The sequence below is a fragment of the Oncorhynchus nerka genome, linkage group LG8 (assembly GCF_034236695.1).
Source record: "Oncorhynchus nerka isolate Pitt River linkage group LG8, Oner_Uvic_2.0, whole genome shotgun sequence".
Lineage (NCBI taxonomy): Eukaryota > Metazoa > Chordata > Actinopteri > Salmoniformes > Salmonidae > Oncorhynchus > Oncorhynchus nerka.
Window position 1 is genome coordinate 34,616,105 of NC_088403.1, and position 12,847 is coordinate 34,628,951.

The following is a 12,847-nucleotide window of genomic DNA, read 5'->3' on the forward strand; positions in this document are numbered from 1 at the left end:
TAGTCAAATATATATCATAAGATATCTTGTTTTAATTACAACTATTTTGAAGACCAGTATCCTTTAACTACAACAATATTTTCAGTAAAGGTTACAGACACCTTTTACATGCTATGACTTTGATGTGGGTGTTTCTTTCTTCTCAACCTTGGTTGAATGCAAGTTGCTAATGTCAAGAGTGCCTGCTAAATGACCAAAATGTAAATGAAAACTTGCAAAGACCACTGGGTAATTACGGAAATATACTGTAATTGTAATTGGTACTGTAAATGGATTACAGTAGCTGTACTGTAAAAGAAAGTACAGTAACTTACTGGCCAATTGCTGCCAGTAAGTTAACTGTAAATTATACAGGAAATGTTTTTTGTGTGTGTGCCATGTGTGTACTGTAGGTGTGTGCTGGCTGTTGACTCTCTCCTCTAACATCAGGTTCTCCTCTGTACAACGGCGAGCCATTTGCCCTGCTGCTCTTCACCATGGTGACCAAGTTCTGCAGTATGAACGCTCCACACTTCCCCATGAAGAAGGTCCTGCTGCTGCTCTGGAAGACCATCCTGGTCAGTAAGCTACAGCACCGACACCATCGCCTGTCCCTTTAGTAGGCCGGGCCGCTCCGCAACGGAGACATTTCATCCACCGTTATGTTATCGTCCATTGTTGTGCATTCAAAACTCTCGTTAGAAGGACGTTAGAATGTTACGGTAGTGTCAGGCTCGACTAGTTCCACAGTGGATTTGACAGGCTTGGAAAACGAAGTTTGTCTGTGTTACAGTTCACCATGGGGGGCTTTGAGGAGCTCCAGGAGATGAAGGTTCGAGGCAGAGAGAGGCTGAGCCTGCCCCCCCTGCCTGAGGACAGCATCAAGGTGGTCCGGAGCATGAGGGCAGCCTCTCCTCCAGCCTCGGCAATGGAGCTCATCGAGCAGCAACAGCAGGCCAAGAGAGGACGCCGCAGCCGCAGGGTACGTATTCTACCTTCTATCACGCACATACTGTTCACACACTGTTCCTGGCGCTTTTCACATGCGCACACCTCTGTGTTAGGCTTGACTGAATACACACCCGATGTGCACTAACAGTGAGCCTAACTGAACCCTGCGGTCACAGAGGGCATGGTGCGTGAGGCTAACAAGCATTGATTGTTCGGCCTGGCTGTGGCAGCAGGAAATGTGAATAGGAACCATGTGCACACCAGCCGTGTACTGTGTTCCCCTGCCAGCGGAGTGAAGGACACGTTTTGTTCTTTTAACTTTTTCCTCTAATCCCCACTGTGCTGTTTTTAGACTAGAGCTCTGACTTCACCAGGCTCTCAACCGCCCTCCTCTTCCGTGTGTCCCTGCAGAGTGCCTTTGTTGATAGCTTGGAAGGAGACAGTCCCTTTCCCAAGAAGCAGGTCTTTACCCACTTTCCCTCTGCATTTTCTCTGCCTCGGGCTGGTTCTTGCACCTTCTATTCCTCCACCTCTTTCGTCTCCTCTTCTCTCTCTCCTCTTCCTCGTATTCTTTCTCCTCTTCTTCCTCCATCTCCTCCTTGTCCTCCTCCTCTCCCTCCTCCTCCTCTCCCTCCTCCTCCTCCTCTTCCCCCTTCTTTTTCTCCTCCTTCGCTGCGTTCTGCCCTGTATGGGGTGGGTGGGTACGGAGGCAGGGCTGGCTGTGGTCATTGAGGTCACATGACTGGAGCCTTCCTCTAAGCCTCGATCTCCACTGAGTTGTTTTGCCGCCACATTATCACTGTTTACAACAGTTCACTGCAGCTTCTTTCCCACCACAGAGCCAAATGCCTTGTTCTCCATGGGATACGAGTCATATTAATTCTATGCTGGTCACACTGCTTCCGTCCCCCTCTGTTGCTCTCCTCACCACCACACACCTAACGACTAGTTGCTACCAGCACACCACCGTAGGCTACATTGCACTGGCGTTTTGCTGCTGTTGAATGCAACCCCCTCTCTGCTTGATGCTTGTTGCATTGATGATGCCTCAGTCATTCATTGAAACCATAGACGTGGCATGAGATTACTGGGTTTGTGTTGTATGACTGATATATGGTTGTAAGTGGAATGTTTAACACTTGAATATGGAGTCGGGCCCAAACGTTCCTCTGTTTGTTTTTTTACTGGGAGTTTCTGTCACCTTTTACTGGGAGTTTCTGTAAGCGTCTTGGAGTGCAGCCTTACGGCTGGTAAATCTGAGTGTTGCTTGTGGTTGAAGTGGGAAGCCAGGGCCTAACCCTGTGTGTATGAAGGGACGGCCTCTTTTATGCCCCCTGCTGGTTGTTCTGGGTTCCAGCCCCTGGTAAAGCAGGACAGCCTAGACACGTACAACGAGCGAGACCCCTTTAAGAACGACGACGCACGAGACGAGGAGGAGGACGGCGAGGAAGCCGACAGTGGCATCGAAGGCGAGGTGGACCCCCTGGACAGTGATGTCATCATCCAGCCACCACCCCCACCGCCCCCGCTCAGACCCCCCACTGAGAGAGCGTCCCTCCCCAAGGGTCTGCCCTGGGCCCCCAAAGTCAGGTAAGACTGGGAGGCCCAGTTCCAAACAAACCTCTAGCCCCTTTCCATAACTCTTAACCCTTCTGTGTTTGCAAATCTGAAAGGATTGGATGAGTGTAATATAGCTGAGGCTCCCCAAACACCATCAGAAGGCAGGGTGGATCTATCATTTTATTGCTTACCTCAGATCTTCAAACTCAAGGGATAACATTAAAAATAAAAAGTTTTGTTATTCTACACACTCGTGCTGCTGATAGTGCCCCCTCTGTTCAGGAGAACTCAAAGTAACCCACCTCAGTCACTCAAACAGTAACGGCCTGGTCCCCTAGCTCCCCCTCGCAAGATGGCCTCCGTCTACACAGCTGTGTGGATAAGACCGAGAAGGCAGAGGAAGACAGGGAAGGCAAGGAAAGGACGGCCGCAAGCGACCCAGTCTTAGCTCTTATCATCCTCTACTCATTATCTGTAAACTCATGCATTATTCGTGTGTGTGTGTGTGTGTGTGTGTGTGTGTTCAACCTTGAACCATAGCGTAATGCTGAGATAATTTAGCACGAGGCGGAATTCCAGATCCCAATATCGAACAGAGGCAGCATCGAGCGTGACTGAGGCTTTAAGCATGAGATGCATCATCTGCTTAGCAGCTGTATGTCTTTGATCAGTCTGTTTGGATAGTATCGCTACAAGCCCCGGAAGCCAGGTTGGGAAACACAGTAGGTCTAGTAGTGTGATCAGTGAGAAGGTGGATCACAGACTGGGGGTTAGTGAGGGGCAGCAGGCTCCAGGTGATTTGAGATGTCTGTCTGTGTGTGTGTCTCGACAGAGAGAAAGACATCGAGCACTTCTTGGAGACCAGCAGGAACAAGTTCATCGGCTTCACTCTGGGAAAGTGAGTGTCAATATCCCCGTGTACCATCTGAAAGGCTCGCTCCGTGTAGTCCACTGTCATGTGTGGTCATAGTTATTGCAGTGCCAGTGAATGTTCTCTCTCTGTTGCTGTGCTGAGTGGTGTTATGTTTGTTTTCTAGTGACACAGAGACACTCGTCGGTCTTCCTAGACCAATACACGAGAGTGTGAAGACCCTTAAACAGGTAAGGAGAGAAATCAGTCTTATCATTCCTCCTCTATCCTCTCCTCCTCCTCTCAATCCCTCCATCCCTCTCTCTCCACCAGGATTGAGTGTTACACTGGCGATTGAAGTATTGAAGTTTATTTGACCAGCTAGTCAATATCCCTGGACATTGATCCCACTTAGAAATCAATTGTGTGTTTCAACTGACTGTGAAACACTTTTACACCGAGGAACGCCCTTCTGTGTGTCAATCTGTGAAGTCTAATTAACGCCTGTTAAAAGCCTCTTCTGTTTACACATCGGGTGCTGCCTGCCAAGTGATAGTCAGAAATACGACAGTATATCGCCATGTTGATGGTCTCATTGAAAAAAGTGTGAAGTGGACTAGAATGGATTGTGGTAATGAAGTGCTTTGCGCTGATTCTCATAGGGCTTTATATCGTATTGTGGTGGACTATAGGCTAACGCATCATTTCCCTCCAGCACAAATATGTCTCTATAGCCGAGATGCAGATCAAGCGGGAAGAGGAGCTTCAACAGTGCCCCATGACCCTGGTCAGTGACGCTTCTCACTGTTGACTTTATATGAAGTGACAGGAACTCCTCTCTTTGAATGAGTTTAACGCTAGGCTAAAACAAAACTGGACAATGAAGTTGGGGGATTTTTAATCTCAATGAGACTAACCTGGTCAAATAGAAATGTGATCCTTCATTTTCTAAGTGTTGGAACAGGGCTTTGTGAGTGGAAACAAGATGAGTATATGTGTAACTCGTATTGTGTTGTGTTGGTCAGGGAGAAGAGGATGTGGATGAGACGCCCACAGAGATCCTGTATCTGGGAATGCTTCCTAACCTGTCTCAGTATGTGGTGAGGACATCTACCGTTCTATTCTGCTCAAACAAGACACTTCACATGGCATCATCTTACTTTGCATCTTGAAAATCATGCCTGCACTGTAGATTTTTACTAGGTATTTGCTGTCTAGACCTGTCATGTTTCTGAGCTGAGAGGTTGAAAGCTAAAAACCCACATTGTATTTATCAGATTGCCCTTCTGAAGCTGCTGCTGGCTGCAGCACCTACCTCCAAGGCCAAGACGGACTCCATCAATATACTGGCTGATGTGCTGCCAGAGGAGATGCCGTGAGTGTAATAGCCTTGTGCCTCTCCTTGTTCCCTCATAGTCATCTTTGCTGTTCAGGCTTAAGTTGGAAATGAATTTAGTTTGTTCAGAAATAAAGTCAATGACTATAGTTTTGTCATGTCAAGGGAAGTTGTTGCTATGAATCACATAAAAGGTGTGTGTGTGTGTGTGATGGCAGAATCACGGTCCTCCAGAGCATGAAGCTGGGTATTGACGTGAACAGACACAAGGAGATCATTGTCAAGGCCATCTCTGCACTTCTGCTCCTGCTGCTCAAGCACCTGAAACTCAATCACATCTACCAAGTAAGCCACCTACCACCACATTCTGTCTTTCTTTCTCTCTACCTCTCTCTCTTTTCTCTGTTTCCCACGTTTCCACCCTCACACACCAGGTCACCTCCATCCCTTCCTCTCTCCCCTTCTCCTCCACCCCTTCAGGTCTGCCGCAGCTCTCTCGCTCTCATATCTCTTCCAGTGGTGTAGTGGAGGGCAAGTAAATGCAGTTTAACCATTTTTTGCAGAAAAATGCATTGAAAGTATAGAAAGCATTACTTTTTTCACCACGACCCGGCGATCAGTTTACCCAACTCTTTTTTTTGAACCCCTACATCACTGGTCTCCCCCCCCCACACCTTTCACACCCTCACACACTTGGTCAGCCTCCACTCTCTCTCTTCTCCTAGCCCTCCACATTCACCACCACATTTCTCTCTCTTTATCTCCTCTCCCTGCCCCTACCCCTTTGGCTCCTGGCAGCCTATAGACAGATCCTGCACTGGAATGAGAGGCACACAGTCAAAGGTTCATACGTCTCCCCGCACGAAGAGAAGGCGATGGATAGAGGGAGGCAGAATAGAGAGAGGAGAAATACCATCAGACAAGAAATGGGCACATAGCAGCACCATCCATCTTCCAAAATCTGCTCTTGTAAAGGATTATAATTGCGATTTCTGGGGGTGATTAGCTTCGTTTATCGTCTTCCTACTACTGCTTCTCCCTGAGAGGAGCGAGTGTGTCTCTCTTCAGCACACAAAATCACTGTCCTTAAAAAAGGGATTGGTTCAATATTTACTGTTTGGCAGGTAGTGATAGGTAGTGAATCCTCTTCACAGAGAAATGGAGCATCTGCTCTTTTGAGAATAGTGTGCTTATACCTGGCTGCATCCCATACCTTGCAGCAGGTCAGGACTATTCTGTCAAATCCTACATGAACAAGGAGCTTAGTTCCCCATTTTTAAAAGGATGATAGATGAAACATAGCTGGATGTAAAATTATAGTAGCGCCATCTACTGCCCAAAATGATTACTTTCACTTTTATTTCCCACTACCAGCTGTCAAAATGAAGCTTGTTACAAAGACTTATTAATGCAACTGCAGAACCCAGCTGAGTGAAAGGGTTTGAGTCTGCCTATGGCTCCTATCCTGCTGGCTCTTAGACGGCCGTGGCGCAGCGCTGAGTAACTTTAGGGAGCGCAGATTGGCTAAATCCTCTTATTGTGAACCCCCGTTGTGAGAGTGGAGAGGGGTTGTCATTTCAGAGTGTCTTTTACACCACAAAAATCGGACGATGGAATGCTTTGAATTCATAATCATACAGCAATTAATAGTACTTGTGCTAATAACATGTGGTCTCGAACATTCTTTTGATGATAGTAAACGATTCCATAGAATGAATGCAAGAGGAGGAATTGGTCTATTCCTGAACTCCGCAGGCTGCTCATAAAATATGAATTTTTCCTTATTAGGAATTAAAGGGCTATCGTGACTTAGTGCTTTATCTGGTCCTCCATGGTTCCTGTGCACTAAAGACAGTCAGTGATTTTGCAGTGACCTTGTACTTCCTGTCTCCCCCCCCCCAGTTTGAGATTGTCTCCCAACACCTGGTGTTCGCTAACTGCATCCCACTCATCCTCAAGTTCTTCAACCAGAACATCCTGTCTTACATCAGTGCCAAAAACAGGTAGGACTCGCTGACTATACCACTTAGTTTCTGCCACAGTGCCAGAGGTGCATCTGCACCCACATAAAGGCATGGCTTCCGTCTGCCAGGTATGCGTTTCCTGCTCATAAAAGACGTAGAGGTGGATGTGCCAAAACACAGGGGGTTCAGGTGTGGATGGTAAAATGTCTCTCACCTCAATGACAGGTGTAACACCACTGTTGACAGAAAGATGGGCTGTAAATAATCTTGTGTGTGTGTGTGATCTTATTGTAGTATATGTGTGCTGGACTTCCCTCACTGTGTGGTCCACGAGATGCCTGAGCTCACGGCTGAGAGCTTGGTGAGTCCAGATCACAAACCCATGTGTTTACATCAGACTGTTCGAATGTTCAAGACCTGGCTATGGCTTTATCTGTTGGCTGTGATTAGACACTGGCCGTGTCCGGCTACCCCGTCCTAAATAGTAGGCCGTTATATACAGTATGTGTTCTTTGTGGGCGTTTCAATTCTCCTAACCCTTTCTTTTCCTCTGATTGTAGGAAGCTGGAGACCGTAATCAGTTCTGCTGGCGTAATCTCTTCTCCTGCATCAACCTGCTGAGGATCCTCAACAAGCTGACTAAGTGGAAACACTCCAGGACCATGGTGAGAGAGACCTGAATAATGTGTCCCTTATTCAGTGCCCATTTGTAGAACCTATCAGATCCTTTTAGATCTACAAGAGTGCCTAGGGTGTACAGGCTAGCGGACCGTTTTGAAGTCAAAGACTTGTCGGGACACTTTTGAGATGCACTGTGTCCTTCCCTTCCACCACCTCCTCTCTCAGATGCTGGTGGTGTTCAAGTCTGCTCCCATCCTGAAGAGGGCGCTGAAGGTCAAACAGGCCATGATGCAGCTGTATGTCCTCAAGCTGCTCAAGATCCAGACCAAGTACCTGGGCCGCCAGTGGAGGAAGAGTAACATGAAGACCATGTCAGCCATCTACCAGAAAGTACGACACAGGCTCAATGACGACTGGGCCTATGGCAACGGTAAGATGCAAATAAACTTTTGAACGCATACCTGAGGTCAACTCTTAATTCACTGGTGTGTAGGAGATGTGAAAGCTATGCAACGAATCAGAATGTGATGATGAATGTGAATGTAACGATGTAGGTACATACTATATGCCTTTGATTAGGATCTCCGTAACTGAAAGTCCAATCACCCAACTACTGTAAGATAGCCGGTAGCTAGGCCAGTATCTGTTGCCATAGTAACCGAACCAGGAGCCAGTTAGAGGTGAGAGGCCCTCAGATAAAAAGAGACGACCTGTCCGTCATCACATGTCTCAGGTTCTATTCTCAATGGACCAGATTGTGAGAGATCCCCTGGTCCCTCAAGTCCCTCTGCTGAAAATTGCAATCCTAGACTTGACTCTTTTCTCTGTATTGATTGATTATTGAGGTCTAACTGTCCTTTAACAACAGTATAACGTGTGTATTCCAAACAGAACATCGACAGAGACAATGGAAAGGGTTATGTGGTGCTGTTCATCAAGTTAATAGGCCTGCGAATAAAACTCTGCTGTTCTTTTGTCCTCCAGATATCGACGCGCGGCCGTGGGACTTCCAGGCGGAGGAGTGCGCCCTGAGGGAGAGCATCGAGAAGTTCAACAGCCGTCGCTACGACAAGAACCAGAACGGTGAGTTCGCCCCGGTGGACAACTGCCTGCAAAGTGTTCTGGGCCAGCGCGTTGAGCTGCCGGAGGACTTCCACTACAGCTATGAAATGTGGCTGGAGAGAGAGGTGTTTTCACAGCCTATCCAATGGGAGGGTCTACTACAACAGGCCCAATGAGCGGGGAGGACACGCATACCAGGGACACAAGCCTACGACTACTGTGATCTTCATGTAAATATGTGGCAGAAATAGAACCTCTGTTTTGTAATCACCTGTATCCATGCAGAAATTGTACAGTAATGGTATAGACAGTAATAATGATGTCATGGCAACTTGGCAGGAGCAGGCTCTTACAGTACAACTATGTGGAATACTGTGATTCTTCTGTTAGTCACGACAACCAATCCAACCACTCACTATGTCCACTATAACTATAACCACCAGTACATTTTTTTCTCACTCAATTTGGTTCGCTTCTGTGCTTTGTGGAATAATGAATTTTATATTCATGGCATGTCCTCTTTTTTTATCATGAAGATGTACATTTGAAGTACTGGCACTATGTTTAGTTTATGTTGTAATGTTTTACATGTGTATTTATTCATGATCACAGCCATTATGTTTCGGTATGTAAATCTCATAGCTGCAGATGATATTGTGGTTGATATTTCTAGAAAAGAAATGCCTATTTGTAAAGAAAGTACTGTGTATTAACAGGCTAACGATTAATTACCTTACTGTGATTGTTTTCAGTTAAAATAGCAAAGAGGAATTTCTCAAGCAAGAATTTAGCCAGGACTGTCTGGAGTTGGTCTGAGTAGGGAGGGGGAAATGAGCTGTTATTGGTAGACAGGTTTTGAACTAATTTACCCCGCCTGTGGATGTCACCAGGCAGACTAAAACTCCATCCTACCAAAACAGGAAGAAACAGCTGTTACATTTAAAGGGCATTATCATAATTTTCACAGTATTATTCCAACCTCTGTGTGGAAATATATATAAAACACAGGAAAATCACGTTTTGGGAGAATTTAACATTTCCCCTTTCTAGATGAATAGTATTTTCATTTGTGCAATCACAAACAGATATTCCTGTAAGTCATTGATCATCAACTAGATTCAGCTGCGGGATGATTTTTATTAAACTTCTTCAGCGGATGGTCAGTGTGCCGAAACATAATTACAAATCATTTGTAGACATAGTATTTTACAAAGATAATAAACGTGCTTACATTTGTATACGATCACATCTCTCTATTATGCGTGGGAATACTTGGCAAACCGATTTCCAAAATTTAAAATCACTTGGACCTGATTTCTTGGTGTTTTTCATGTCTAGCTGTCCAAATTCGGGCCCACGGCCAGCGAGTGGGGAAACCCTGCTGTTAGTAGTATGTGGTAGTTCATTTATGTTTATAAAGGTCTGTGAAGCCTTACGCCAGATAGAGAGAAAATAAAGGATAAGGACACAGGCAAACCTTTTGAGGCTAAGCTGAAGGGTTTGACCAGGGATTTGGAGGCTTGAGGGGGTTCATCGGCCCAACGTGGGGAGGCCGTCTCTGGGTAACTAGATGACAGTGTCCCTGACTCCCTCTGGGACCCCGAGAAGTCCTGTGTGCTTCACTCTCTGTCCTCCCAAATGTGTCATGGCTGTCTTGGTTTAGCCCTCAGGCCACCTCTCAACTTCCACAGAGCAGCACGGCAGCCAACCTTGAATAACCGCACAACGACTGAAGGGCTACAAGTGTCCTTGTGAGGCCTATGCTCTCCCTCGCTGAATACACAGTAGTTGTCACACAATGGTGTTGATTTTTATGAGATCTGTTGTCTCGTCAATTTATTTCACTGTAAAGTAGAACTACCCTGGGCTGTCAAGGCCAGTACGTATTCTCTGGTGAGTGTCCTGTAACTTTCTCTCAGGGTTATGGAACATTCTCTGATGACGCAAGCACATAAGACATGATCATGGTCACTTTTTCCTACTATCTAGTGTAGACTTTAGTGTCTCTCTCTGGAGAATTTGTGTAGGCGGTGGAGATGTACTTGGTTGTATTATCTTTGTATTGAACAATGATTGTGTAACTGAATTGTGCTTCTTCGAAGGAAACTAAGTCTGCATGGCTGCAGTTTTATCTTTCTGTTTGAATGTGTCCTATTTAAAAGTGTATTCTGAAATTTGATACAATATTTCAAAATGTGACTTGTTAAAATTCTGTTTTTAGAACACATATTCAAAATGTACTCTCACTCACCATTTTGGTATATGTAGGGTGTTTTGGTAAATGCACCTACATTCTTGTCTATTGAGTCAGCACAATCTGGGGTATGTCTCAAAAGTCATGTCAAGTTTGTCCTACACAGGTGAAGAGAATGTCATTTGACCTTTTAGTTCTGGGTTTTCTTGAATGCAAAATATGTTTTTTAAAATAACTGCTTATCTTGAGGTTCTCAGGTTTTCAGTATGTACAACCTGAACTTTTAGAATTATTGTACAACTATGGCTTCCTCCTCACTACCTATACAGTATGTAAGTATGAATGCAGCTGGTGGACTTGCATGGTAATAACAATCTAAGCATTGTAAAGTAGTCTACACTTGGATTGGCACAAACAGTAACCCAACACAATGTTGATAATTTCTTTACACTTTTTTGTTTCAGTTACAACTTTTTTTCAGAAACCCTAACCTCATGTGACAAAGTAATGAGTGGCAGTTTTGATTAGGAATGAATGCCTTACTCAGAGCACCTCTCATTCAAAACAACGCAATATCTCTTTTTCTACCTGAAATTGTACAATCACTGGAAATACCCTACAGTACATGTATGTATGTATGTATGCATGTATGTTTGTTGAGTTCTGGCACAGTTGGAGGAAGTGTTCCTAGATGTGATTTGCAGTGTTTGGATATTTGTGTTTTTGTCATACTTCTAGTTGACTGTAATAATAGTGATTTTGTTCAGGGGTTTGTACATTCACTGTCCTGTACAAAGCCATTATTCTGTTGAAAGACACATCAGAGTTGAAACTTGTAAAATGATTCTGTCCTTCATATTCTGTATTTTCTAAATAAAGAGATCACTGGTTTTAATTTGTATACATGTATTATGGATAATGTTTATGACGTCTACACTAGACTCCAGCCCCTTTTTACAACCTATTCAGGATAGTATTGTCTGACATGTGCATTCCACACAAGGTTTCCATGGAGATCAGGTAGTGTGAGAATACGTGATCTCTTATTTTTTTTATCCCAAACTTAAAAAGGTAAGCAAAATTGTCCCCCCCCCCTTGGTATAGGTCTATTTATTGATTCTGAATAAGGAATGGTGTTTTTGTAATTTAACATTCATGATGCCAAGAGATAATCAGAAGATTACCATCGTGATGAAAACAAACTATTTGTGGGAGACAAAGGACGTGATCCAACTAACGTCATGCCCAGAAGCACAGAGGTGGGGGACAACCTTGCAAAAGCAGCTGCCTATTCAAACACCAAGAACAAGCCTTGTCTACAACCACAGGATACAAACGCATTGGATTTCATCTCTGCCAGACTTTTACACCGAAAGGTTGTTAAGGCTAACTATTTCTATTAGAATTATAGGTTATTTCAATACTTGTGTGTGATTTCATTTGACATAAAAAAATAGCTTTCACTTGTTCACAAAAAAATGCAACTTGGTCAGGTTTGGGATGTGGGTATGCATCCTGTACTGGAAAAAGGAAAAGTAACCTATTTGTGTGATGTTTCTAATGTTTCCAGGTTTCCTTGTTGACACATTTTCAGAGAACGAACAATCTCACAAATTATACAGGAGAGGAATGTCCACACAATAGTGCAGTAACATTGATGCAGTTGTTGCATACATTGATCACTGGTCAAGGTTGCAGTGTAAAGCAAGAAGCATACATTACTAAAACATACTGCTTCACATGAACTTTTCCATGTTATCTATAGTGATTATCAAATGGTTGGTCCACAGCCTACACAATCAAGAAAGAAAACAACAGAATCTATAAAGTGGCAGGCCTGCCAAAAAGGCTGAGAGTAGGTCATCCAAGAAGAGATCAGTCAGTGCCAAAGACACCAAGTCAGAAGTGGACATTCTCAGTCCAGCAGACATGCAGAATGTTTACTACATTTCACACAATGCAGTTGACTGTAGTTCCGAGGCGTTGGATGGCCTGAGTCGACAAAAAAGAATGAAGAGCAAGAAAACAAAAAGGGATTCTACCATAAACCTTGCCAAGACCAAAACAAACATAGTTTAGTGCGGGCTCTATTCAATCCGCATGGCGGAAATCCAGCTTTACAGCGCGACATAAATGTAAAGGCAATGTTCCCGATCAGTGGAGGCTGCTGAGGGGAGGGCAGCTCACAGTAAGGAATGGAACGTTTTAACACCATTCCAGCTAGTATGAGCCCTAAGCAGTCTCCACTGGTCCCGATTTAGCAGACTGCATGCATCCTAAACGCTGCTTATTTTGGCTAAATAGGAAATTACATTTACGTTGCAGAATCT

The 12,847-nt window shown here is 44.7% G+C and overlaps 1 protein-coding gene across 3 annotated transcripts in view; it reads left to right on the forward strand.

The window, feature by feature from the left end:
- The window catches only part of LOC115133186 (striatin-interacting protein 1 homolog), a 36,937-nt gene extending 25,519 nt beyond the window's left edge, over positions 1 to 11,418 (forward strand). For 2 of the 3 annotated variants that reach the window (XM_029666165.2, XM_029666164.2), the window contains exons 8-22: positions 430 to 557; positions 773 to 961; positions 1,342 to 1,392; positions 2,288 to 2,520; positions 3,323 to 3,388; positions 3,528 to 3,591; positions 4,056 to 4,127; positions 4,366 to 4,440; positions 4,618 to 4,715; positions 4,895 to 5,021; positions 6,579 to 6,679; positions 6,935 to 7,001; positions 7,201 to 7,305; positions 7,487 to 7,691; positions 8,246 to 11,418. In XM_029666165.2, coding sequence (XP_029522025.2) covers positions 430 to 557; positions 773 to 961; positions 1,342 to 1,392; positions 2,288 to 2,520; positions 3,323 to 3,388; positions 3,528 to 3,591; positions 4,056 to 4,127; positions 4,366 to 4,440; positions 4,618 to 4,715; positions 4,895 to 5,021; positions 6,579 to 6,679; positions 6,935 to 7,001; positions 7,201 to 7,305; positions 7,487 to 7,691; positions 8,246 to 8,499 — 1,835 coding nt within the window. In that variant the 3' untranslated portion in view covers positions 8,500 to 11,418. The remainder of the gene's footprint in view (positions 1 to 429; positions 558 to 772; positions 962 to 1,341; positions 1,393 to 2,287; positions 2,521 to 3,322; positions 3,389 to 3,527; positions 3,592 to 4,055; positions 4,128 to 4,365; positions 4,441 to 4,617; positions 4,716 to 4,894; positions 5,022 to 6,578; positions 6,680 to 6,934; positions 7,002 to 7,200; positions 7,306 to 7,486; positions 7,692 to 8,245) is intronic. The other variant, XM_029666166.2, reaches the window with a different exon arrangement.
- The last annotated feature ends 1,429 nt before the right edge of the window (positions 11,419 to 12,847 follow it).